General features: G+C 42.8%; 1 protein-coding gene across 1 annotated transcript in view; it reads left to right on the top strand.

Annotated features, from left to right (window-relative positions):
- Positions 1-23,291, top strand: part of MIPEP (mitochondrial intermediate peptidase) — a gene marked incomplete at its 5' end in the record, with an annotated part of 213,250 nt that extends 189,959 nt beyond the window's left edge. The window contains one exon of the mRNA XM_082246681.1: positions 22,775-23,291. Coding sequence (XP_082102807.1) covers positions 22,775-22,872 — 98 coding nt within the window. The 3' untranslated portion in view covers positions 22,873-23,291. The remainder of the gene's footprint in view (positions 1-22,774) is intronic.
- Between the last annotated feature and the right edge of the window lie 586 nt (positions 23,292-23,877).

Raw genomic sequence — 23,877 nt, 5'->3', positions numbered from 1 at the left:
GCGAGCGCATGTAATTCGGAGCGCACTGCTCCTTCATTACATGCGATCGGATGTGCGGATGCGAATTCAGCCATACTCTTTGTATGGCTGAAATTCGCACTGCACCCGCACAAAAGACGCACAGGACCCTTTTTTCCAGCCGCATCAGGATCGGATCGCACAGTGGTTCACACTTGTGCGATCCGATCCTGTGCGAACTGTCAGATCGCACTGCGATATGCGATCAAACTGGGGGTGTCGTTAACATTTAATTGACACCCCCTGCGTATCGCATATGGCAGTGTGAACTGCCAGAAGTGCGTTTGCGATGCGGGAACAGGCTGCGAATTCGCAGCCTTCCCGCATTGCACAAGTGTGAATCGGGACTAACATACACACCTGTCAATATTGTATACTGAAGACAATCTTTTATGTGTGATTTGTAGCCCTAAAGAAAGGAGGATCCTTTAAACCCACAGAAACACATTGACTTTTTAATGATGTGCTTGTGTGGGTTTCCTCCCAGTACTCCAGTTTCCTCCCACACTCTAAAGACATTCTGGTAGGGTTTATTGGCTCCTGTCTAAATTGTCCCTTGTATGTTCATGTATGTGAGTTAGTGACCATAGATTGTAAGTTCCTCTATGGCAGGGACTGATGTGAATGTATAATATATTTATAAAGCACTGCGTAAATTGACAGCGCTATAGAACTACCTGTAATAGAAAAAAAAAAATCAATAAATTATTTAAGGGTCTGACCAAAACTAAATCTGGACTTCATACATCCTGCGCATTTATTCTTTGTTCAGGAGCACCCAATTACATGTTACCCTTTTCAATGTCAATGGTGTGTTTAACGTGGCATGGCATTGCAAGGGTTAAAACAAGAACAGCCACGTAGTTGTTTTCAAATGTATCTTTGGACACTTGGCTTTATTGTAGGGGTGATCAGGGTGGCTGGAAAAAGCATCTGATCATTTCTAAAGGTGGTAGAAGTGGGTCCCCCCATTGTGGAAAAAAGGCTGTCCCCTTCCTCCTAGGAGCCTGAGATCACAACAACCACTGTGAGGATGGCAAGTGGGGAGCATGTAGGAGGGATCATATTCCTGATCTGAACCTGGAAGTGCTCTGAGCACTTTGGGGTTCACAGCTGTAAAATAACAGCAGGCTGTGCCTGGTAATGCAACAGACTGAGTACTTTCAGTACTCAGTATGTTTAGACAAAGCACATGGGAGACGTTAGCATTTTAACCTGCACAATTCTATCACATTGCAACACAATTTAGTAAAAAGAAATGGTTTAAAAAAAAAAAAAAATATATATATATATATATATATATATATATATATAATATATATACACACACACAGTATCTCACAAAAGTGATTACACCCCTCACATTTTTGTAAATATGTTATATCTTTTCATGTGACAACACTGAAGAAATGACACTTTGCACAATGTAAAGTAGTGAGTGTACAGTTTTTATACCAGTGTAAATTTCCTGTCCCCTCAAAATAACTCAAGAGCTTCACAGGTTGCCATAGGAGTCCTCTTCCACTCCTCCATGGTGCCATAACGGAGCTGGTGGATGTTGGAGACCTTGCTCTCCTACACCTTCCAATTGAGGATGCCCCACAGATGCTCAAAAGGGTTTAGGTCTGGAGAAATCCTTGGCTGGTCCATCACCTTTACCCTCAGCTTCTTTAGCAAGGCAGTGGTCATCTTGGAGGTGTGTTTGGGGTTGTTATCATGTTGGAATACTGCCCTGTGGCCCAGTCTCCTAAGGGAGGGGATCATGTTCTGCTTCAGTTTTTAACAGTACATGTTTGCATTCATGGTTCCCTCAATGAACTGTAGCTCCCCAGTGCCGGCAGCATTTAAGCAGCCCCAGATCATGACACTCCCACCACCATGCTTGACTGTAGGCAAGACAAATGTCGTACTCCTCATATGGTTGCCGCCACACACGCTTGACACTATCTGAACCAAATAAGTTTATCTTGGTCTCATCAGACCACAGGACACAGTTCCAGTAATCCACGTCCTTAGTCTGCTTGTCTTTAGCAAACTGTTTGCAGGCTTTCTTCTGCGTCATCTTTAGAAGAGGCTTCCTTCTGAGACGACAGCCATGCAGACCAATTTGATGCAGTGTATGGTCTGAGCACTGACAGGCTGACCCCCCACCCCTTCAACCTCTGCAGCAATGCTGGAAACACTCATACGTCTATTTTCCAAAGACAACCTCTGGATATGACGCTGAGCACGTGCACTCAACTTCTTTGGTCGACCATGGCGAGGCCTGTTCTGAGGGGGAACCGGTCCTGTTAGACCACTATATGGTCTTAGCCACCGTGCTGCAGCTCAGTTTCAGGGTCTTGGCAATCTTCATATAGCCTAAACCATTTTTATATAGAGCAACAATTCTTTTTTTCAGATCCTTAGAGTTCTTTGCCATGAGCTGCCATGTTGAACTTCCATTGACCAGTATGAGAGAGTGGGAGCGAAAACACCAAATTTAACACAACTGCTCCCCATTCACACCTGAGACCTTGTAACACGAATGAGTCACATGACACCGGGTAGAGAAAATGGCTAATTGGGCCCAATTTGGTCATTTTCACTTGGGTGTACTCACTTGCCAGGAGTTTACGCATTTATGGCTGCGTGTTATTTTGAGGGGACAGCAAGTTTACACTGTTATACAAGCTGTGTACACTCACTACTTTACATAAGTGTAATTTCTTCAATGATGTCACATGAAAAGATATAATAAAATATTTACAAAAATGTGAGGGGTGTACTGTGTACATGTAAATGACAATTGCACAGCACATTTTTGGTATTGAAACACATGCCAGATTGGAAGGAATAATTCTAGGGCTATCATTTGTATTTAAAGTAATATTACATTCTTCGTTTTTAGGCACTTTCAGGAGCTGAGTTGACCACTTACTGAGTATGCTGCTGCTTTTATTTTTTCTATCCTTGCTTATGTTCTTGTTTAAAGTGATTGTAAAGTTGTCCCCCCCCCCCCCAAATAACAAACATGTTATATTTACCTGCTCTGTGCAGTGGATTTGCCCAGAGCAGCCCTGGTCCTCCTCTTCTCGGGTCCCTCTTCAGCTCTCCTGGCCCCTTCCTTGCCTCCACAGCAAGCAGCTTTCTAAGGGGGGGACCCAAGCCGAGCTGCAGCTCCGTGTGTCCATTCAGACACGAAGCTGCCATTTGGCCCTGCCCCCTTGCTCTCCTGATTGTCCAACTGAGTTTGATTAACACTGCTGCCTCTAAGCCAATCAGGAGAGAGAGTCGTGGATGGCCGAGGCGCTCGTGAACATCCCTGGATAGAGAAGTGGCTCAGGTAAGCATTGGGGGCTGAGGGCAGCTGCTACATACAGAAGGCTTTTGATCTTAATGCATAAAATGTATTAAGCGAAAAAACCTTATGACTTTACAACCCCTTTACACTGATACTGCTGCCCCAGGTTTCCTATTTAAAGTGGTATTAAAGCTTTGTATTTATTTTTACTCTAAAATAATAAACTTAATACTTACCTGCTCTGTGCAGTAGTTGTGCACAGATCAGCCCTGATTCTCCTCTTCTCGGCCCTCCTACTAGCGCTCCTGGCCCCTCCCTCCTGCCAAGTTCCCCCAGAGCAAGCAGCTTGCTATGGGGGCACCCAAGCAGACTCTTTCCCAAGCTTCTACTCTGCGTGTCCATTCACACACAGGGCCGTAGCTCAGCCCCGCCACCTCATTGGCTCATTGACTTGTAATAATTGCCAATGGTTTCTGATGCTGTCTCAGCCAATGAGGAGGGACAGTGCCTGGAGAGCCAAAGGCTTTCGTGCACAGCGCTGGAGGAAGATTGGGCTCAGGTGAGGGGGGGGGGGGGCTTCTGCACAGGAAAGGTTTTTTTACCTTTATGCATAGAATGCATGAAGGTAAAAATCCTAGAGCCTTTAGAACCACGGTAAGTTCCCGGCCACAGCAATAGCAAGTTTGAAATCATGCTACTTCACTTGAAGTAGAATGGTTTCAAAGTAGTGCTACTCCAGGTTCGACTTGGAAGACATCTGTACTACTTCATGCACAGATGTTTATGCAAGTCGCACCTGAACTTGCAAAAAATAGTGCAGGAAACTACTTTCAAAATCGTTTGACATATCTGGTATCTGTTTACTCAAAACAATACTATCTTTAATGTTTTACAAAAGAATTGGGGATTATAATGTGTTTGTGTGCCTTAAGGGTTAATATACACTTCCCAGAAGAGTTTAGCTGTTGTAGCTGCAAAGGGTGGGCCAACTCAATATTGAACCCTACAGACTAAGACTGGGATGCCATTAAAGTTCATGTGCGTGTAAAGGCAGGCGTCCCAATACTTTTGACAATTTAGTGTATTTTGTACTAAAAATATAGGTTTGATAAACAGTTATAGTGTACAGAGATTGTGAAATATTACATAAAAAATTGTAAAAATTGTTCAGGCCAAAAATGTGCAGCGTCTAAAAATAAAAATAAAATAGATTCGGCTATATGGAATCTATAGCTTTTTCTGTTCTAATAACTTATTGGACAAGCAATATATAGTAGTTACACATGCTTAACGGTTGTTTAGTCTTTCAGAGATACACATTTTGACAAGTGACATGAATGAGGTTTACAAGCCTAAGTGCATTAGGTGGTCGTTATTGCATCAGACCTTCACCTTACAATCTTTTTGAGTAGAGCTGCAGTGGTATGGAGTATACTCGATGGATTTGCAATAACTAACATGACTTGACCTCCCATAAAGAGGTGGAGAAAATAGTGGAATCATTGCCCATTCTTGGTATAAATATCCAAATACCATTAAGACACTCAAGAATAAGGCATAGTTTGTAAGGGTACCATGTGCAAAACAAGAAACTTGATGTAAAAAGATAAACAGTGGGTATAGAAAACAAATCACCCCACTTTAAAAGAATTAAATGAGGGCAGACACAGTTTTTGTTTTATTCAGCTGTACTTACTCAGTGCAATTTATAACATCCAAGTGAAAAATATATCACCAACATGTCAGAATTATTTTTCTTTTTAAATTCAAAAACTGAATTGCTTAGTTGGAAAAAAGGATCACCCCCTTGTGTCAGTATTTTGCTGAATCACCTTTTGCTTTAAATACAGCTTTTAGTCTGTTGGGATATGTCTCTACTAACTTTGCACATCTAGACTTTCCAATATTTGCCCACTCTTATTTGCAGAACTACTCAAGTTCAGTTAAATTTTATGGTGACCGGTTTGTGCACTGCAGTCTTCAAGGCATTCCACAGATTTTTAATGTGTTTTAAAGGATAAGTTCACCTTTCGTAATGCACCTCCCTGATTCCCCGATCTGACCGCTATTGGGGATCTTCTCTCCCACCTCCTCGCTAGCTGCCACAATATAAAAAAAAGTGGCCGTGTGGGGCTTCACTCGCCCGGCAATGTCATTCATTCACACTGTCATGTGAAAAGAAAACTACAGTGGAACATTTACTCTCTGTCAGATTATATCTGCCCAAGTACCATGTGATAGCTGTGGGCCAATCACAGCATAGGAAACACAGCTATTATGAATTAATTCATTCATAACAGCTTTGTTGACATTGTGATCATTTCAATGCATAACGATCACATTAACACCGAGCCACAAGTTCAAGGATCAGCATACTGCTGTGCCCCCGGTGGACACAGCGGTCACGAGAGCAGCGCACTGCGCACCCCTAACCTTGAGCAGGCAGGCTGAATGATGTATAAGTACGTCATCCAGCCTGCTTACACTGCCCGCCCACAGTAAAAGTACTATGGGTGGTTGGCAAGTGATTAATGGATTCATTTTATTCCTTCTTATGATCAGGACTGAAATGTTCAAAATATATATTTTTTCTAGTCTCTTCATCTTTTGTAGTTTTCTCCCTACTACCGAGCTCAGTAGTTCAAGCTGAAAAATACAACCATGAATGATTCGGTCAGAGTAGTGACCTCTTCCCCTCACCCACTGGACAGTCTATATGAGGTCTCAGAGACGGCATTGAGAGAGAGAGAGATGGCATTGCTAGAAAGGAGACATCTACTGCTGTAATGTCTGTTTAGAAAACCAATAGTGCTTTGAGAATCCTTTTTCCTACATTATCTGTAATACAAGGATTGTACACATATAAAGCAATTAGAAATATATTCAATACATTTTCAAAAAGCCAAAACTCTTAGCGATTCCTTGTAAATCAAATCTGTTTCACAAGTCAGGTTATATTTTTACAGTAGTTGAAAAACAATCCATTGTACCTTTCAAATCAGACTGCAACTGAACATTTTTGGCTTCAATCTATCCTTTTGGCTCATGTATATCGTTACTGCAGTACCAAGTAAAAGTATGTGAAGCCCTTTGAATTAACTATTTTTCTGCATTGCCATAAAATGTGATCTGATTATCTAAGTCCCAGCAATAGACGAAAACAATGTGCTTAGGCTGATAACACACAAACTATTCTAATTTCTTATGTCTTTATTGATAGTATAAGACAGCCCATAGATGATACTTTTTTTTTTCCAGTTGAACGGAAAAAACACTGACCCGTTTCCCCTCCCTCCCCATCCACATATTTGAGGCAGATGGGGGAATCCTCCCCACTGAACTAATGTTTTCTGACACTAGGGAGACTTCCCCACAATCAGAATACACTGATCAGCGATGCAAGCTATAACCTGCAGCACTGCAGGGCCATCTTACCGAATGGGCATGCCGGGCAGTTGCCCGGGGGGCCCCACTTGCCTGGGGGGCCCCACCTGCCCAGCGCTTCGGCCCCAGCCAAGCATTACTCCTGATTCCCGTGTGCATCCCGCCGCCGAACTTACCAGGTGGTAAGCACATGTTGGCCTTGCACTGCTGTCAGGCCACTTGGGCCGTGGAGGGGGAGCCCACTACTGCACGAATGCTGGTCCGCCTCCACAGGAACAGGCATACACAGGACAGTCGAGTCTGACTCCTGTTCGTGTGTGTGTTCACCGGACCCAGCCGCCGAACTTGGAAGCTGTCGTTAGCCTGGCACTGCTGTACCAATAAATATCGCCTTATCCATAATTTGCATTTTTATTCTCGTGGGTAATTGTGTAGGCAGGGCCCCAGTGCACTGCATTGCCCGGGGGCCTATAATGCTCTTAAGATGGCACCGCAGCACTGACCTAGCGGGGAAAATCCAACAGGACGATTGTAGTGAAGTCAATCAGTAGATCAACTTCTGTATAACCACAGAGCCCAAACATGAATTAAAATTCTGCCAGTCCCTTCTGAACTGGACAAATTTCAATCCATGTATGGCTGGCTTTAGCAGACTTTGCATTTTCCTGCAAGATCAATGTTAAAGCGGAGTTCCACCCTGGGAAAGCTTTTTTTAATAAAAATATCCCCGCGACAGTCAGGGCTAGTACATTCCACAATGGATAGCCTCTGATCTGTCCCGGGTTGCACTTACCTTTTAGAAGAAATACTTACCTTGAAAAAGTATTGTCCAGCGCTGCCATCTCAGGTGTGGGCAGCTTGAAGCCAGCGCGATCCTCTTCTGTGTCCTCTTCCGTCTTCTTCGGTCCCACGATGCACTGCACCGGCCCCGCCGTCACTTCCGTTGCCGCAGCGTCATCCCTGCACAGCTTCTGGGCATGCCCAGAAGCTGTTTAGCAAGGTATGATGGCGCATGCACCGGAACCGACGTCGGGACCGGTGCAGGCGCATTGATTCCTGGGAGCGATGACGTTCAGCTCTCAGGAATCATTACAAGCCAGGAAGTGACGAATCGCCGTGGCCGCCGAGGGGAGGAAGAGGAAGTAAGGTAAGTATATTTTCTTCTAAACCAGGTAAGTAAAAAAAAAAATTGCGATTATCCATTTGTTTTTCAGATGACCCCGGGCATGAAGATGGAGGTAAGTTTAATTTTAGGGTGGAACTCCGCTTTAAGTACTGGTTTGCTGTAACTCGAGTAGTCTGCATTGCTCTCTATGAATTTTGTCCCGGAGCTCGTGGTCACTGTAGAAAATGACAAAGGTGAGCGGTCGACACGTTTTTAGCACACTGTGGTTCAGGCTCTTTCACATGTCTACATTCTACAACACATAAATCACCATTTCTTTGCAAACAGTCAGGAAAGGAGCACTTATTGTCACTGACATCATTTGAATGAAATTGCTTTCCTTTTAACAAGGCAAAAACATCAAAGTAGGTAAGGTGAGTCTGACAATGGCCCAGGGCTGGGGAGAGGCGACTCCTGGCTTCCAAACTATGCTGTCAATAATAAAGTGATTCTGTAGTCACCGGCTAATTAACATTTCTAGGGTGATAGGCAGTAATCACACTTGTACATAATTATTTACTGAGTGTTACAGGCACATTTTATGGAAGCATTTTGCAAAATGAATTTCTATATGAATATGCAAACAAACTACCCCTGGAAGGTTCTTGTGTATGAAGTGAACTTTCCTGTAATAATTCCAAAAAGTGACCTGTGAGTCACATGTGGCTTTCAGCTCCCTTTGATGTCGCCTGTGGCAGCGTCTGAGCAGGTGCTGAGCATTGATGTACTGGTCTGCCTGAACATCTGCTTCATGTACGCTTCTCATGAATCCAGCAGAGATTATGTCATTTATATCAATGGCTTAGAGGTGATTAGAAAAATTAAATTTACACAACAGATCTAAAATATATAATCATATTTTTTTCAATTATTCACACAGATATTAAAGACCAAAGAGAACAGTTGCTCAAATCAGTTACAGCACTTGGATATTGTGCCATATATGACTGACCATACAGTGTCCAGTTTTTGTCAATCCATGCATATAAAAATGGTGTTTATGCATATTAGCCTTTTAATGCTTGTCTACCAAAGCCCAACTTCAGACAGTACCCATAGTTTTAAATAGACTAGGTAAGAGTTAGAACTTTCAAGTTTTTATTGCGGTCTATGATCTGTATTATTTTTTTTGTTGTTTGCCCTTTGGACACCAAATACAGGGGCAGATTTACTAATCTGGAGAGTGCAAAAATCTGGTGCAGCTCTTCATACACTGCTCAAAAAAAAAATTAAAGGACCACTTTAAAAACACATCAGATCTTAATGGGGAAATATATCCTGCTGCATATCTATTCTGATATGAACTTGGTAATGTGTTGGGAATGAAAGGATGTCACATTGTTTGATGTAAATTAAAATGATCAACCTACAGGGGGCTGAACTCAAAGACACCCCCAAAAATCAAAGTGAAAAATTATGCAGCAGGCTAGTCCATTTTGCTGAAATTTCATTTCAGAAACTCAAAATAGTACTTAATACTTTGTATGGCCCCAGCGTGCTTATATGCATGCCTGACAACTTCGGGGCATGCTCCTGATAAGACTACGGATGGTGTCCTGGGGTATTTTCTCCCAGATCTGGCCCAGGGCATCACTGAGCTCCTAAACAGACTGAGGTGCAACCTGACGGCGTCGGATGGACCGAAACATAATGTCCCAGAGGTGTTCTATTGGATTTAGGTCAGGCGAGGGTGGGGGCCATTTAATGGTATCAATTCCTTCATCCTCCAGCAACTGGATGCATACTCTCGCCACATGAGGCCGGGCATTGTCGTGCACCAGGAGGAACCCAGGACCCAATGTATCCGCATAGGGTTTGACAATGGGTCCAAGAATGTCATCCCGATTCCTATTGGCAGTCAGGGTGCCATTGTCTAGCCTATAGAGGTCTGTGCATCCCTCCATGGATATGTCTCCCCAGACCATCACTGATCCACGACCAAACCAGTCATGCCTAACAATGGTACAGGCAGCATAATGTTCTCCACGGCTTCTCCAGACCCTTTCACGTCTGTCACATGTGCTCAGGGTGAACTTGCTCTCATCTGTGAAAAGCACAGGACACCAGTGGCAGACCTACCAATTCTGGTGTTCAATGGCAAATGCCAATTGAGCTGCATGGTGCCAGGCAGTGAGCACAGGGCTCATTAGAGGACGTTGGGCCCTCAGGAAGTCTGTTTCTGATTGTTTGGTCAGACATTCACACCAATGGCCTGCTGGAGGTAATTTCGTAGGACTCTGGCAGTGCTCATCCTGTTTTTCGGTGCACAAAGGAACATATACCAGTCTTGCTGATGGGTTAAGGACCTTCTACGGCCCCGTCCAGCTCTCCTAGAGTAACTGCCTGTCTCCTTGAATCCCCTCCATGCTCTTGGGACTGTGCTGGGAGACACTGCAAATCTTCTGGCAATGGCATGTATTGATGTGCCATCCTGGAGGAGTTGGACTGCCTGTGCAACCTCTATAGGGTCCAGGTAAGCTGTCAGTAGTAACACTGACCCTAGCCAAATGCAAAACTAGTGAATAACAGTCAGAACAAATGAGTAAGGAAAAAAATGTCAGTGGCCTCCACCTGTAAAACCATTCTTGTTTTGGGGGTTGTCTCATTGTTGTCCATCTAGTGCACCTGTTAATTTCATTAACACCAAAGCAGCTGAAACTGAATAACCCCCTTCATTACTTCACTGACCAGATCAATATCCCAGGAGTTTAATTGACTTTGAGCTGTACTCTTGATTAAAAAGTGTTCCTTTAATTTTCTGAGCAATGTGGTCCGCTTCTTTGTTTTAGGCCTCATGCGCACAGGGAGTTTGCAAAAACAAGCTGCAAAGCCAGTTCTGATGCCAGAAAAGAGCAGCTGTAAAAACGTACTTTTAGAAGTGTTTTGTATTGGCGTTAATGCACGTTTTAGCCACGTTTAGCAGCGTTAGTGTTTGGCAGCCTTTCTCTGCCCTCTTCTATTTTCCAACCTCAAATTCAACTGCTACAGCTTAAAAATGTCTGACATGGCTTAAGGCTGTATGCGGCGTTAAGCAGCCTTTAGCAGCGTCAGGCGTTTTTACAGCTTAACACTGCTGCTCCAGCTGGCCCTGGGTTTTTTTTTACAGCTTAAAAGCGCCTATGCCACTTACAGCTCCTAAAAGCCTGTGTGTGCATGAGGCTGCAAAAAAAAAAAAAAAAACCTGACGCTCCTAAAAGGAGCTGTAAAAACACCCTGTGTGCATGAGGCCTTATTGTCAAACCTTAATTGAACAAGCTGAAGTTAGAAGCTAATTGGTTACTATGCACAGCTGCATCAGATTCTGAGTGCTCCAGTTTTAGTAAATCTCCCCCATAGTGTTTTGTTGGTATCCTATTGGAGATGTTGTGTGTCTGTGCCCTCCCCATAACTTAAACAGGACATGGGAGAAAATCTCCCACTTAGGACACAGATAGCATTAAAAGCTCACAGAAGTTCTAACCCTTGTAAAAGAAGTTCCAACAGCTTTCATTGTAGTTATATTTTAAGTATCTGACATTTTGGACTAAAATTTAGGTGGGTTTGGAGGTATGATTGTGATAATCAGAGGAGGATCACTTTGAGCTATCAATAAAAGATCTAGTCATACATACAGTATCTCACAAAAGTAAGTACTCCCCTCACATTTTTGTAAATATTTTATTATATCTTTTCATGTGACAACACTGAAGAAATAACACTTTGCTACAATGTAAAGTAGTGAGTGTATAACAGTGAGTACACCCCTGAGTGAACATGTCCAAATTGGGCCCAACTAGCGATTTTTCCCTCCCGGCGTCATGTGACTCGTTAGTGTTAGAAGGTCTCCTGTGTGAATGGGGAGCAGGTATGTTAAATTTGGTGTTATCACTCTCTCATACTGGTCACTGGAAGTTCAACATGGCACCTCATGGCAAAGAACTCTCTGAACTGCCTTGCTAAAGAAGATGAGGGTAAAGGTGATGGACTGGCCAGGCATGTCTCCAGACCTAAACCCTATTGAGCATCTGTGGGGCATCTTCAAACGGAAGGTGGAGGAGGGCAAGGTCTCTAACAAGCTCCGTGATGTCCTCATGAAGGAGTTGAAGAGGACTCCAGTGGCACCCTATGAAGCTCTGGTGAACTCCATGCCCAAGAGGGTTAAGGCAGTACTGGAAAATAATGGTGGCCACACAAAATATTGAAACTTTGGGGCCAATTTGGAAATTTCCACTTAGGGGTGTACTCACTTTGTTGCCAGCGGTTTAGACATTAATGGCTGGGTGTGGAGTTATTTTGGGGGGACAGAAAATTTACATTGTTATACAAGCTGTACACTCTACTTTATATTGCAGCAAAGTTTCATTTCTTAAGTGTTGTCACATGAAAAGATATAATAAAATATTTACAAAAATGTGAGGGGTGTACTCGCTTTTATTAGATACTGTATGAGGATATTTTTGAATGGAATTGATGATTCCTAAGTGTGACTGTTTTATCTGGCCTAATTAGCACAGTTTATTCTGGGTAAACAGTTTGTTAAAAAAAGAGACCTTTATGGAATTAATTAAATATGTTAAATTAAAAATATGTAGAAAAAAATGTTCAATCAAATAAAGTGATATAATAGGTGCAATCCAATGTTAGGTGAACATAAAAAAGTCCTTTCAATGAAAAAGTCCTTTTCAATAATTAACAAGTGTGTCCATGAAGTGCAATAAGGTGTAAAGGTAACATTGATCGATGAAATCCACCACCAAGAACCAACACTTAGCATATGCTTCTTACCAGATAGTGTAGACCATAAATTATAATGGCCATAAAAGCACAAAATAATCCGGCAACAGCAGCTTCAAATGGATCAGGAATAAAAAAAAAATTAGCAAGCATAGTGAAGCCTGCGAACATTTAAAGTCCTTATATTTAAAATATGTAAGAAGTACCTTTGATTAGTTGTAAACAGGCACATACGAGTCAAAAAACGGATCAGTGTATTCTTACACTAGGTAAGTCTCCCTGCTGTCAGAATACAATAACGCAGTGGGAAGGATTCCCCCATCCACATATTGTTTGGATGGGGAATCAGCTCCTCTTTTTTCATTTAACTTGCTGGTTGAATAAAAAAAATCATTGTTTGGCCTGTCTTTGGGAAAACGAATCACTTCCACTGAACCCATAGGAACACTTTGTTCATCTAGCCTTTTGAGTGCTTGTCAAGATGTTATCAGAGGCATACCCCACCCATCCCTGCTTCTGATAACTGGATTACACTGAATATGTAATCAGGGGGACAAGTGTAGCAACAGACCCCAGAACAGCCTAGGTCTGCTTTAATAAACTAATAGGACTTCCTTTTTGACACTGATCGCCACCTGACCTGGATGTTTTGTTTTATTTTGGGTTCTTTTTATATAAATGAGTGAAATAGAAAACAATATAACATAGCCTTATAGCAAGTTTTATTCTGCATGGAATGTCTAAGTACACATTCTAATGGCATTCCTTCCAATGGTGATCCCACTCTATTCCATCCTGGTAGTTAAATTTTTTAAACTATAGAGTCTTCATGCTGACACTTGCATAATGCATTCATTTTCGATTTGAGCAGCAATGGAGCAATTCGTAGAACAGCTCCTGATTGCCTGCGGCTCCTCTGCTTGCTGCTGATTCAACTGTCAGAGCCGTAGGCTCCTGCCATAGAGCGCTCACAAAAGCCAAATGGCTCCAGCAGTGTTTATTCAAGGATGTAGGGCAAGGTTTGTGTTCCTAATAAGCGCTGCCTATAATTATTCAGAGGCAAGCTGAATTGTTGAAGGCATTTTTATTTTGCATGATGTACACAAGGTGTGTCGGTCCATAGCCAGGTCATATTTGCTTTGGCAAGGGGAGTACTTGAGTAAAAAACCACTTCAAAGCAGCAGAGGAGTCTGGGGAGTACAGCAGGTTCTGGCATTGGGTACAGAGCTGGCTAATGCAGAGCTTCATTATATGTGTGTTTTGTGTATGCACTGCAATATGCCTTCCCATAGACATGTCAGAGTCTACACAACAGTTTTTCTAAAGGTGCCTATTAACATTAGATTTTAGTTAGCAATCCAACTGCAAAGAAAAAAAATGCTTATTTTGTTCAGCCAAGCATTTAGGTTTATTTCAGTAGATATAAGGGAAGGTCGAGGAAAGAGTGCGCTTCCAGTAAACAAACCTATGTACATATTCCCAGGGGGATGTCATGAGGTCTGAGTGTGTTCATAAACTTATAATTACTTACCACAAACCCCGCACAGCCAGCCAGATATTTTTTTATTGTAAATTCTTACCTGCTTCTATTCTTTAGTTACTATGATAGGTGGTTGCAGTAACTGAAGCATACTGCACTGTCTACTACGTAATAAATAGTCCCAGTGTTGCAAAATGTAAAACCTAAATTTTGACATCCACAAAAATATGTGAAACCCTTGGCCAAACTTACTGCAGAAAATTCAAGTACTGCACTGGAGGCGCCTGAAATTTGACTTTAAGCTCTATACAGATTTCTGTTAAAAACGCGAACCAATCACACAAGCAGGAAGTGAGAATTTTTGAGATGCTCTGTACATGGTGCTCTTTTATGGTGCCATGGCTTTATGGAATTCACAGCATCAGACCATCAGGTTCTTGTCATATATGTTCCTGTACTCCTAATAGGTAGGCTGTGATCCTCGACTATTCCTTCTGCAAATGTTAGTTGATTGGTTGTCTTACCGATTTGTCTTTAGTAGAAAGATACACAGAATAAATATGCAGGCCAGGGGTTTTTACCTCACTTCAACCAATCCTGGACCCACCCTGCATACTTGTTTCAAATTATTATCTTAAGTATTAGAACAAAAAAACAGCCAGGCAACCAGCATTTGTATAAGTGGATCAGCAATCACAACCTACATATTTATATCAGTGCTAGTCTTTAATTTCACATATCTTGAGCCGATGATGTGGCTGTTTCCATTTTTAAAATCAGCTTGTGTATCTTGCTTTTATAAGAACTAGCAAATGTGTTTATCCATGAGTGGTTCATTTAGGCTGAATGGTTATAACAAACTGGTATGCATTACTGCAAATAAAAAGACAGGTCCTGGGAGTATCTCGCTTTGCCATCATGTGGGAGAGGAGTATAAACGAATCATGAGGGTAGAGAGGGAGCTGTCAATAGCCAATTCTGGACAATTAGGTAAGAAAGACAAGATAGAATAGCAGCTGGTATGTATTGGTTGGGGGGGGGGGGGTGTGAAGACAGAATGGACAATAGTTGTGGACCCAAGGACCATAGAGTAGGCAGTGTGAGGGGTATTAAAAGTTGATCATGGCAGAATGGTGCAACATTTGATCCTGGAACATTGGGGAGAAAGAGCTAATTGGGTGGAATAAGAGAGGAGGCAGATACGTTAATGTTACCATTTAGCCGAGGTTGGACCACTGGAACCCTCTACCCCCTCTTGCTCTTCCTCCTGTTATCTTTTCTCTGTCCTTGCTGCATGTCAGCCTCCTTTCCTGTCCCCTTTACCCCCTTCTTTTTCCTTTTCTTGCTCTCATATTGGTATTGCTGTACTTATAGTGTTTTGTCAATGACTATACCTGGTGGGGTCTCTAGGTTCGGGCCCGGAGCCCCTGCCAATTACTTGGCATGGGTTTTTGAATTGTTAGAATTTTCTCTTCTACTATTCTTATTTACAATCTGGAATAAGGGTCCCTTGCTAGGTTATCTTAGGACTGGGAATTACGTACCTCTATCCAGTTCTCCTTTGGAGTTCTCGTGTTTGGGATACCACATGGTTCACTAATGGAGGTTGGGTGCGCTTCCTCCGAGGCACAGTTTGCTCCCTTTTGGGGTGTCTTGAGGGTGGCGCCCTACCGTTGTGGGGGTCGCTCCCGTCGCCTATTAGCTGGTAGCCCCCCTTTTTTAGGCTTTTCTGGGTCGAGGTATGGTTCCATTTGCTCTGACTCACTACTGGATACTATATATAAGCATTGTTTGCTACATACCCACCACACTATACTGTACTACCTGTCTCAATTAACATTTGTATTGAATCAGTTTTCATTTCTGTACCATTTTTGCATTTGTTTGTACTTGTTATTCTTAAATAAAAATGTATTGAAACTAAGAGAGGAGGCAGAGTATGAGATGACCTTGTACTGGAGGAAGATGGCAAAAAAAAGGGGAGAACAAAATGGGCAATGGGAATTGATCATGAACAGATGATGACATGGCAGAGTTTAGCATATGCCTGTCTATGAAATATCAGGTGGCATTTCATTTTTGCTTGGGAGTTTGTCTCCATTATAGCAGGACAGTGTTTGAAGACAATATATCACAGGATTAATTGTATTATGGGTTAGAGAATAATAGCAGAGACTTCAGAACGTTTTCATGGGGAGAGATCAAGGTGGACAGTGGTGTGTAAGGGCTCTTGTGGGAAATTAGAAGAGAAAATCAAGAGGAGCTATTGGGGACAGTGAGCAAAGAGTTGCAGAAAATCTAATGCAAATTGTAAGGGCAGAACTGGTAAAGAATAAATTGGGGAAGGGTGAAATGCCAGAGAACATGTGTTTAGAGCTGAGGAAGGGGGGGGGGCTGTTTTTATGTTACAGTCCTATTCCTAAGTGGATTAAATTCATTATTTTCCTCAACATTCTACAAACAATACCCCATAATGACAATGTGAAAGAACTTTGTTTGAAATCTTTGCAAATTTATTTAAAAAAAAAAAAAAATCCCATGTACATAAGTATTCGCAGCCTTTGCTCAATACTTAACAAAAATTCTTCTGCACTCGCATGATATGTAATGAAGGAAAAGGGATCTTATATGGTCTTGGTATGCACCACTCAAGGTCTTGCTGCCCCCTCAGGACCAAGGGTATGCAAAATGTACTGAAAGACAACAACAAAAAAAGAAGGGCGCACCGACCTTGTGCATTACCGCTAAAAAAGGTTTATTATAATCCAAAGACAACAGGCACATCATCCAGTACAGGGGTCCCCTGGTCACCTTGGAGACGACCAGTTCCATTGTCTTTTATGTGCTATATCATCATTTGTGAGTATAATGTATGTCATCTTTGGAATATAATAAACCTTTTTAGGGGTAATGCACGAGGTCGGTGCACCCTTCTTTTTGTGTCGTTTCCTCAACACTTTGTTGAAGCACCTTTGGCACCAATTACAGCCTCAAGTCTTTGAGTATGATGCTACATGCTTGGCACACCTATTTTCGGGCAGTTTCTCCCATTCTTCTTTGCAGGACCTCTCAAGCTTCATTCGGTTAGATGGGGAGCGTCGGTGCACAGCCATTTTCACATCTCTCCAGAGATGTTTAATCAGGTTCATGTCTGGGCTCTGGCTGGGCCACTCCTGTTGGAAGATGAATCATCGCACCAGTCTGAGGTCCAGAGCGCTCTGGAGCAGGTTTTCATCAAAGATGTCTCTGTACATTGCTGCATTCATCTTTCCCTCAATCCTGACTAGTCTCCAAGTTCCTGCCGCTAAAAAACATCCCCACAGCATGATGCTGCCACCACCATGCTTCTCTGTAGGGATGGCACTGACCAGATGATGAGCAGTGCCTGGCTTCCTCCAGACATGAAGCTTGCCGATCAGGCCAAAGAGTTTAATCATTGTTTCATCAGACCAAAGCATTTTGTTTCTCATGTTCTGAGAGTCCTTCAGGTGCTTTTTGGCAAACTCCAGGTGAGCTGTCATGTGCCTTTTACTGAGGAGTGGCTTCTGTCTGGCCACCCTACCATACAGGTCTGATTGGTGGAGTGCTGTAGAGATGGTTGTTCTTCTGGAAGGTTCTCCTCTCTCCACAGAGAAACGCTGGAGCTCTGTCAGAGTGACCATTGGGTTCTTGGTCAGCTCCGTGATGAAGGCTTTTCTCCTCCGATCATTCAGTTTGGCAGGGCGGCCTGCTCTAGGAAGAGTCCAGTTGGTTCCAAACTTTCCATTTATGGATGATGGAGGCCACTGTATTCATTGGGACCTTTAATGCTGTAGACATTTTTCAGTACCCTTCCCCAGATATGTGCCTCAATACAATCCTGTCTCAGAGGTCTACAGACAATTCCCTGGACTTCATGGCTTGGTTTGTGCTCTGACATGCACTGTTAACTGTGTGGCCTTAACTAGACAGGTGTGTGCCTTTCCAGATCATGTCCAAACAACTGAATTTACCACAGATTCCAATCAAGTTGTAGAAATATCTCAAGGATGGTCAGTGGAAACAGGATGCCCCTGAGCTCAATTTTGAGTGTCATGGCAAAGGCTGTGAATACTTATGTTTTTTGTTTTTTATTTTTAATAAATTTGCAAAGATTTTAAACAAACTTCCTTTATAATGAATGTAATCCATTTTTAAAATTAGGCTGTAACATAACAAAGTGTGGAAAAAGTAAAGCGCTGTAAACAATGGTGTATTTAGGTTTTGTGCTGTCCTAGGCCTGACTAAACATGTGCACCCCCTAATTTAAATACGACCCACCCCTTCCTGTAAGGCCACACCCCTTCCTGTTTCTGACCCGTTCTCTCATCTGTAAACCACAGACCACAACCACAGTGTATCAGTGCCCATCAGCGTAGCCTCATCAGTTCCCATCAGTGCAGCCTCATCAGTGCTGCCTCATTACTGCCCATCAGTGCAGCCTCATCAGTGCAGCATATCAGTGTAGCCTCATCAGTGGCCATCAGTACAGCCCCATCAGTGGCCACCAGTGCAGCATATCAGTGTAGCCTCATCAGTGGCCATCAGTACAGCCCCATCAGTGGCCACCAGTGCAGCCTATCAGTGCCCCTTAATGCAGCCTGATATATTTGGACTTGTATTTGCTGCCACTGATTGTAATTTTAGGAATATTTCACTTATTTGTATAATAAATAGGAAGTAGATAGTGAAATAATCAGTGGCAGCCAACACAAGTCCAAATATCTTATAAGGTAGGAGCAATCTTTCTAACCCAGTGACATATTGCGATAGCACATATGAGGTAAGCAGGTCCAAAATGTTTTTCCCATCATATACAATTAAAAGTTCTAATGGTATATGATGCAATTCAATATGCTCGCTCAAGGACAAGGATGTTTAAAGAAATGAAATTATATTATTGACAAAATGGCTGCCATACCTGGGGGCAGAGGAGGGTAGATGGAGCATTAGGCTGCAGTGCCACACTTATTAGCATTGGGGGACATCTTGCCAGTTGTATTAAGTATGGTTGGCAGCCTGCGGTCTGTCCAAATGTCCTCACCCACCAGTATTATCATACCGGCAGGTAGCAGTGTGAGTGCTTTATGTGGGTGCCAGACTTATTTGCCTCCTGGACCCTGCCCTCTGGCACAATTCACCCCATAAGACTGGCACTAAACTAAAAGTGTAGCACAAGCCAGCGGGGACCCTTTTCATGCGGGAGCAGGGAGGAAGCTTTTTTTTTTTTGTGCGTGGTGCAGCTTTTTTGCTGCCCCCCTGCAAAGTGCCGCCCCAGGCCTGGGCCTTGTTGGCCTAGGCCACGATACAGCACTGGCTGTAAATACTTTCCCGATGCACTGTATAGTCTTTTTACTAAAATGCCATTTTATATCCAGTCTTACAACAATTGACACTTCGGTGCCAGACCTGGAGGTCCCTGCCACTTTCTTTAGTGGGTAGAATTAATCTTATAAAAAGGACCTTCCTCCCCAAATTTTTGTATGTATTTCGCAATACGCCGGTTCTTATCCCCGGGTCCTTCTTTAAGAAATTGGACCAAGTTGTCAATAACTTCATTTGGGCGGGCACTACCCCTATAGTTGCCAGATCCACCTTACAGCTGCCCCTATCCCAAAGGGGACTGGCTCTACCCTGCTTTCGCCAATACTACTGGGCAGCGGTCCTAGTGACACTGCACTGGTGGTTCGAACAAACCCGCACCAACCCGTCGGTTAATCTTGAAGTGGCCATTCTAGGCTTATTTTTGGCACTGAGCAACTTGGTATTTAGAGACCCTAAGGCATGTCCAAATATGACAGTCTCGATGTGTACAACGGTCACTGTGTCGGGACAGGTATCCGCTGCCATCTCTGACAGCGACATGATTTCTCCTCATACTCTACTATGGGGTAACCCTCGCCTACTCCACCTCTGCTCCATGCCCGACCCTAGTGTATGGGCCAATTTTGGCATTAGGAAGTTGCAACACATCATGCCGGAGGGACGACTCTTATCATTTGACACCCTTAAACTAACCTTCGCTCTTCCCTCCTGGATGTTCTTTTGATACCTGCAGCTGCGTCATGCAGTCCAGACACAGTTCCCTCATTATATCTGTTCCTCCTCCCCCCCCCCTCCTGTCCCTGTGCCCCTCCCCTTCCTTGTCCCCCCAATACTTCTTTCTGCCCCCCTCCCCTTCTTTTCTCTTAATCCCCCTCCTTTCCCTCCCCCCTCCCTTTGTCTCCTCCACCCTCCCTATCTTTCTTAGTCCCCCTCATTACCTCTCTCATGATTGTTGTCTGTGTAAAACACCATGCCCATCTGATTCTTCCCTCCTATCTTCTTTTCCTCTTTTCCTTCTCTAATTTTTTAATGATTATGCTTATTGCGTACCCCCTGTGCCTTAAGTTTTGTTTTACTTTGTAATAGTTGTGTAACTACTATGACATGGTTTTTTCAAATGTATGTTCCTTTTTTTCTTTTGAGATAAATAAAAAAGTTTAAAAAAAAATAAAAACTTGAAATATAATAAAAGTTAAAAAAAAAAGCCATTTTTAGTTTTAGTCCCATTTTAGTCGACTAAAATCTCCAGTACATTTTAGTCAAAAAATAATAATTTTAGTCAACTAAAATCGAATGTGTTTAGGTAAATTGTAATACATTATTTAAGCATTTCTATAGAATTTCCAAACTCATTATATACTCCTGGAGTAAAAAAAAACCTAATATGTTGTTATTTGTGGTATTAAGGTTTGAACAAACTCAGAGAATACAGATTTAGCCACTCTGGATGGTCTGACAAGGCCTGTAATGATTCACAAGTGCACAGTGCTCTCGGAGGAGGTCTAAGGAGGACTGTTATGCTTCACAGTGCTCTGGACGGTGGTCTGAGTGTAATGCTGCAAAGTGCTGGATGGTGGTCTCAGGTCTGAGGGATGGCCTGTAATACACAGTGCTCTGGATGCAGCCATGCCAGTGGTCACTGGTCACAGGAGGCATGTAATACTGCACAGTGCTGGATGGTGGTCCCAGGTCTGAGGGATGGCCTGTAATACACAGTGCTCTGGATGCAGCCATGCCAGTGGTCACTGGTCACAGGAGGCATGTAATACTGCACAGTGCTGGATGGTGGTCTCAGGTCTGAGGGATGGCCTGTAATACACAGTGCTCTGGATACAGACATGCCAGTGGTCACTGGTCACAGGAGGCATGTAATACTGCACAGTGCTGGATGGTGGTCTCAGGTCTGAGGGATGGCCTGTAATGCACAGTGCCCTGGATGCCACTACCAATGGTCAGAGGAGGCCTGTAATAATGAACACACAGTTCTCTGGTCGGACAGTGGTCTGGGGGGAGGCCTCAGGCCTGCTGTAATTGTAATACTCAGTCTTCTCTCTACTCTGGAGATGGGTGGTCGTCACGTGAGTCCGGACTCGGCAGTGGGAGAGTCTCATCAGGACTCGGGAGGCCTGCCTGTAATGCATAGTGCTGCTCTGGTCTCTGGCAGTCGTCACGGACGGTGTACACACTCGCTTGCTGGGAGCAGAAGCAGGCGGAGCTCCGTGAAAACAGGAAGTTAGTTCACATGGGTAAACGTCCCAGTCTCACATTTTCATTTTTTAATAAAAACGGATTTGATTTTCGTCATTGTTTTTGTCAGTGGACGGAAATGTGCTTTTCCGTTTTTGTCACTGTAAAAAAACAGCTGCCGAAAACTTTGGCGAAAACATTTTCGTTGACGAAATTAACACTGATAGACACCACTGAGTAAGCAATGTGCGCAATTCAGATTTGTTAGTGTTAAAGTACAAAACTTTATATTCTTGTGTTGTATTCGTTCTTGGGGCAAAATCCTTAGAGGGTAACTCCTTTTTTCGTGGGGGGAAAAAATAGCAAATAAAGAAAAAAGCAATAAAGCGTATACAATTGCGACACAAATATTGTAATTGAATGTTATTAAAAATTACCTTTCCTTTTCAATCTGCAGCTGAAAATGCAATATGGCTACCTGGAGCTGTTCTGTACACAGCATGTGTATGGACCACACCCCAGAAACATCATTTCCTGCTTGTATAAATGGCTCACCAATTTTTTCCTGAAATTTGCACTAAGATACAAGTTAGATTTCAGGCATCCCCTGCAACAAAAATGTCATTTTTGGTGAGATACTCCCAATGGGAACACATCTAAAGGGATGCAGGCCCAGCAGATTTCCTCGTTAGAGTCCTGCAACTGCCACAGCTGATAGATAATTATGAAATCACTCCCATTTGACCCACTCAGCACAGAGGAACAAACAATGTTTTCTTCAGAATAACAAAACGTAGGAATCTGCAACAAAGTTTGTTACAATCCTTTTAATGTGCAGAGGTCACCCAGAGGGGACTGTTTTTTTCTCAGCAAAAGTAGAGTTACACTTTAAGCATTTAAAGTAAAAGTAACAATCTGTTTATCGCACACTGGAATGTGCTGAGATTCTGATCATCTTGTGAGTGGCTGGTCAGGAGAGAGAATTATAATGTGCTCTTTAGGGCAGATTGCTCAGATCTGTGCAGGTTTTATGTACTGAACACTAAGCGGAAACATGGAAGCATCCATGGTGAAAACATAAAGTTTCAAAACCTGCTGTTCTATTTTTATAATGTATAGAAATGATACAGAATAAAATATGGGATGTGCTGCCTAGATCAGATATTTGTACTGTGCTAACGTTGCTTATGTTTGTCCACAGGCATGCTACAGAAGTGCCCCTCGGTGGATGACTTTGTTGATGCCCTAGTTTCAGACCTGGATCCTGACTTTGAAACCTTTTTAATGGACTCTGAATAAAGCCATGCAACAATTTGCAGTGCAACCGTCTGCTCCTTTTAGTTGGTTCCATTTTAAAATAATCCTGCTGGTAATATTCTCAAATATCCTGTATAAACTTGTGCTGACCTGCAAATTCTTGATTTCCTGAGACTACAGCTATAATGTGAATACTCTTGTGAGTATTACTAAAAAGAATGTGCCTTCCCTTACTAGAAAATCTTGGATTTTGATTTTGTAGTTCAGTAATTATTATATTGAATTAACTTATTTTGTGTTAAAATATGAATGTTTTATTTCACTTCTTCCTATTTTTTTACTTCACTACAATTTCGTTGAATAAATCCTAGATCCTACTTGTCCCCTGAACACAGTGGTGACAGCTATGTTGAGATCTGCACCAATAAAAACAACCTGTCAATTTACTAGTACTCGCCAACATCACAAAATTATTGTTGTGTATAGGCCAAAGAGAAGCCTGGAGTATAGCAGTTTAGATCATTATAAACCCACTTAACCGAATTAGAAAAAGGTTATTTGAGTGTGTTATGCAAAAAATCACACGCTTCCACCTCCCCAAACCAACAAATTTAAAATTAAAGCCTCGTACACACGTACCGATCGTCGGCCGACCGATCGGCCGTCTTTTGTCCAGGGCTGTCCTGTCCGCTGAAAAGTGCAAAAGACTGCACAAGAATTTTGTCCGCCGACTGCAGAAGTGATGTCATGTGATGGTTAACTTTCCCTGTGTTTTTTCTTCTCTGAGCATGCCCAGTCTTGCAAATCTGCTGATTGTCGGCCGAATTCTGTACTGACTGGCGAACAATCGGCCGTTCTGGTGTTGGCCAACAAAAATTTTAATGTCTACACGACAGATTCTTTTCGGCCGAAAGTGCGATGTCGGCTGTCAGAAGCATCATACTAACAAGCCTACAATCGGCTGATCGGTCGTCGGCCGAATATTTACGGCCGACAATCGGTACGTGTGTACGGGGCTTTAGGGTCATATCAGAGAAGAAGTCCTGT

Source organism: Pelophylax lessonae (genome assembly GCF_965119305.1).
Source record: "Pelophylax lessonae genome assembly, chromosome: 2".
In the NCBI taxonomy this organism is placed as follows: domain Eukaryota; kingdom Metazoa; phylum Chordata; class Amphibia; order Anura; family Ranidae; genus Pelophylax; species Pelophylax lessonae.
Note: the sequence above shows the minus strand (reverse complement) of the source record. Positions and strands in the feature narration are given on the sequence as shown.